This window comes from Priapulus caudatus, unplaced genomic scaffold, assembly GCF_000485595.1.
Source record: "Priapulus caudatus unplaced genomic scaffold, Priapulus_caudatus-5.0.1 Scaffold812, whole genome shotgun sequence".
Classification (NCBI taxonomy): domain Eukaryota; kingdom Metazoa; phylum Priapulida; class Priapulimorpha; order Priapulimorphida; family Priapulidae; genus Priapulus; species Priapulus caudatus.
In genome coordinates this window covers 165,225-168,601 of record NW_014577873.1, presented here as the reverse complement: position 1 = coordinate 168,601, position 3,377 = coordinate 165,225, and the positions used below count along the sequence as shown (strand labels likewise).

The 3,377-nt window shown below is 41.9% G+C and overlaps 1 protein-coding gene across 2 annotated transcripts in view; it reads right to left on the bottom strand.

The window, feature by feature from the left end:
* Positions 1-48: 48 nt before the first annotated feature.
* The window catches only part of LOC106813714 (threonine synthase-like 2), a 9,755-nt gene continuing 6,426 nt past the window's right edge, over positions 49-3,377 (bottom strand). For both annotated transcript variants that reach the window (XM_014817921.1, XM_014817922.1), the window contains exon 5: positions 49-2,754. In XM_014817921.1, coding sequence (XP_014673407.1) covers positions 2,553-2,754 — 202 coding nt within the window. In that variant the 3' untranslated portion in view covers positions 49-2,552. The remainder of the gene's footprint in view (positions 2,755-3,377) is intronic.

Genomic DNA, 3,377 nt, shown 5'->3' with positions numbered 1-3,377 from the left:
TATATATATATATATATATATATATATATATATATATCTCTCTCTCTCTTCTCTCTCTCTCTCTCTCTCTCTCTCTCTCTCTCTCTATATATATATATATATGAAAGAGAGCGTGTCTGAGATACAGCTATATAGAGCAAATAAGAAAATGCGAGAGGGAGATGGAGAGCGAGAGAAACAGCGAGCACGCGCGAGTGTGAGCGCGAGCAAATAAGAATAAACGATATGAGAGAGTGCGAAAGCGAAAGAGGGGTAGGGGGAGAGAATCAGATAAAGAGTGAGAGTGAGAGAGGGAGAAAGAGAGATAGAAATAGAGAGATGACGGGGGCAGAGATAAAAGGAAAGAAAAAGGAAATATACAGATAGATAGATGATATAATTCAGAGACTATATATGCTGTAAACGTGGATGATATATGCTACACTACCAACTCAAACTATTAGTTAATAAATGCGTTGTCTCTAAAATGGTAATTTCTCGTAATGCACATGAAAAAATTAGGCGTTGTACTTATTATATCGGATTATCCTATTAGTAAGGAGAAGGGGATCGACATGACCATTGCCTCAGCGGGGGGCTTCCTTCGTAGTGAATTATGTACGAATACAACAGACATCGCATATCATATATGTTAACCCCTCTTACATGATTCTCTTCTCATATCATGATAAATAATCGCGTACTTGACTGTAAAAAAATAACATTATTCTTTGTAAAATGTCTCCTGATCGCGTTTACCGTGTAATTTGTTGTTTCCATCGAAATAATCTAGTAACAAATTTCCACATGCCTACAGCACTGACACACAATCTAAACATTACCTATGCGCACCCCTGTATTCTTTCGTCCCTTGTAACACCGGTATGTACGTAAGCTTATCATTAAACGGGAATTGCCGTTACATGGCTGTGATAAAATCGAACAACTCACACATAATAAATCGAGCTCGCTTGCGCAGTCTTCACTGTGGCAAGAGGAAACGTTGACGGCTGGACAACAGGAGCAAATTACGCGTCACAATCAACATGCCAAACAACTGCTAAACATGGCCGATACCATCGATGCTACATCCTAGCAGATGAATTGTGCGCCAAAGCTGTGTTTGCCTTAGTTGCTGTGTTTACTAAGTTTGCCCTTCGTGTTCTCCTCTGTCCCCTCCGCGCGCCACGTCAATGACCGTAGACTGTATATATTTGCTGCGTTCTCTCACTGACACCATCCTCGCCACATTCCACCCCTGATGGCATGATAAATCATCACGACGAATCGTGTCCAGACGAAAAAAACGAGCTAGAAGAAAGTGAAACTCTGCCTACACCCTATCTTCTCAAGCCTTGTAAAGGTGAACACCATTCCAGGACACCGACCGCCAATTAACGCGAATATAAACGAACCCTGCTCACTTACTATAAAGGCATGAACAAACATACCCCGTGCAGACTGCAAAATTTGATCCTACATCAAACTAGTCTGGGCCAGCCGCGCGCCTGGACATATGTAATAAGGGAGTATCTGTTTATGAAAAAGCAGGACCTATGCTACAGGACGGGAAATATGTTAAAAGGGGGGTCTCCGGAGAGGAAATTTGGAGGTGAAAATGGGGGTCATAACCGCGGCACATACCTACCATACAATATTTAGGGAGTGCCCCCCCCCCCCACGGGCATGTGTAATGCGAAATAGCACAGGATTTGGCCCGCGAGTTGTGTGACACACAGTTTAGAGTGGACCAACTTACGCCGGGCTAATTTGGCCCTCCTTCATTTGCAGGTCTAGATTAGTCTGGACTAGCACGTATTTAGAGAGGGGAAAGCGTATACAACACTGCAAAAATTTGGCCTGCGTCAGGCCCGGACTAGTTTGATGTGGTATCAAATTTGTAGTCTGTACAGGGTAATAGATCATGAACTTGCACTGGCAATTCAGTGCTCGACACTTGGTTGTTAAACAGAGGTGGACTCGGCATTTATGAGAAATACAGATGACATTTGTAAAGTGCCATGCTAAGGCTCAGGCACCTGATAAGGCATTTTATAAGTTACCTCTGTGCCATCGCAATGTAGTTTAAATAACACCGTAAAATGATGTTTAACGTCAATTTATGAGGTAAAACTTTTCTTTCACAATTTTACCTGATAACGCTACAAAACGTCATTTACTCACGGCCAAGTATAACAATACATGGGTGCGAGTAAATGAAAAACCTGGTACACAATGACGGAAATGTATCATTTTCAGAAAACACTGGGATTACAAGATCCAGCTGTTAAATTAACACCACTACCAAGTACCACCTGGCTACACATCTTGTAAATCCTGAATCTACTGCTTTCTAACAACTCGCCTCATAGTGCAGTTTTCCAGCATATTTCATACAAATATTCAAGCTAAAAGTATTTACACGCAGCCAAAGCTTACTACTACGATACATTTAAATGACCTATGATGAATTACTTCGCCAATCACCATGCCGACACGCCACAGTACACAACATCAGAAATGCTTTCACGAACTAAGTAGTAACGACAAGAGAACGTAGACCATTATATGACTTAGGACTTCCTCGAGATTTTTTCTATCTTAGCTCTCAACATCGCCTCCCAGTCGGCGCCGGATGGCATGTCTATGTAGCGCGTCGGCTTGCTCTCCAGCTCCGTCACTGCTTTAGTTGGCTGTGGGGTTAGACCAGCGGCCAGCACTGCTTCGGCAAACTTGGCGGGGCTGGCGGTCGCGAAGCAAACGCACTTCACGTTCCTGAAACCCGACGCAACTAGTTACGGGATGTAATCAATCTTTAGGAAGTACAACGTGGTCCCCGCTTGAACGGGACAAGTCCGGAATCACAAAAATGTCCCGGTTAAACGATAAACACATACTAGCGTGCGCAAGGATTGTTTTTCAGAGCAGCCTGATTCCATCTGAGCAATGTGCTCGTTTACTCGGGGTCTGATGTAGCGGAGACCACCATAATTACTGTAATTAATTACCTGCTAACATACGAATTAAAAAAATATATAAAATCTTTAAAAAAATTGTTATTACATTGCATATTGTTTGGGTTCTTAAGTTATTGTTTGGAGTCATCGTAAAAAAGTTTCAATTTTTTCTAGATGTTGTTATTGTTTATGCATATGTAAGCATGTGTGTGCTTGCATGTGTGTGCGTGCGTGCATGCGTGCGTGCGTGCACACATATAAAGAGCTAATAATACCTTAGTATTATCAGGTATTATTAGCTTTCAATACATATATACTTATATATATATATATATATATATATACACACACACACACACACACACACACACACACACACACACACACACACACACACACACACACACACACACACACACACACACACACACACACACACAC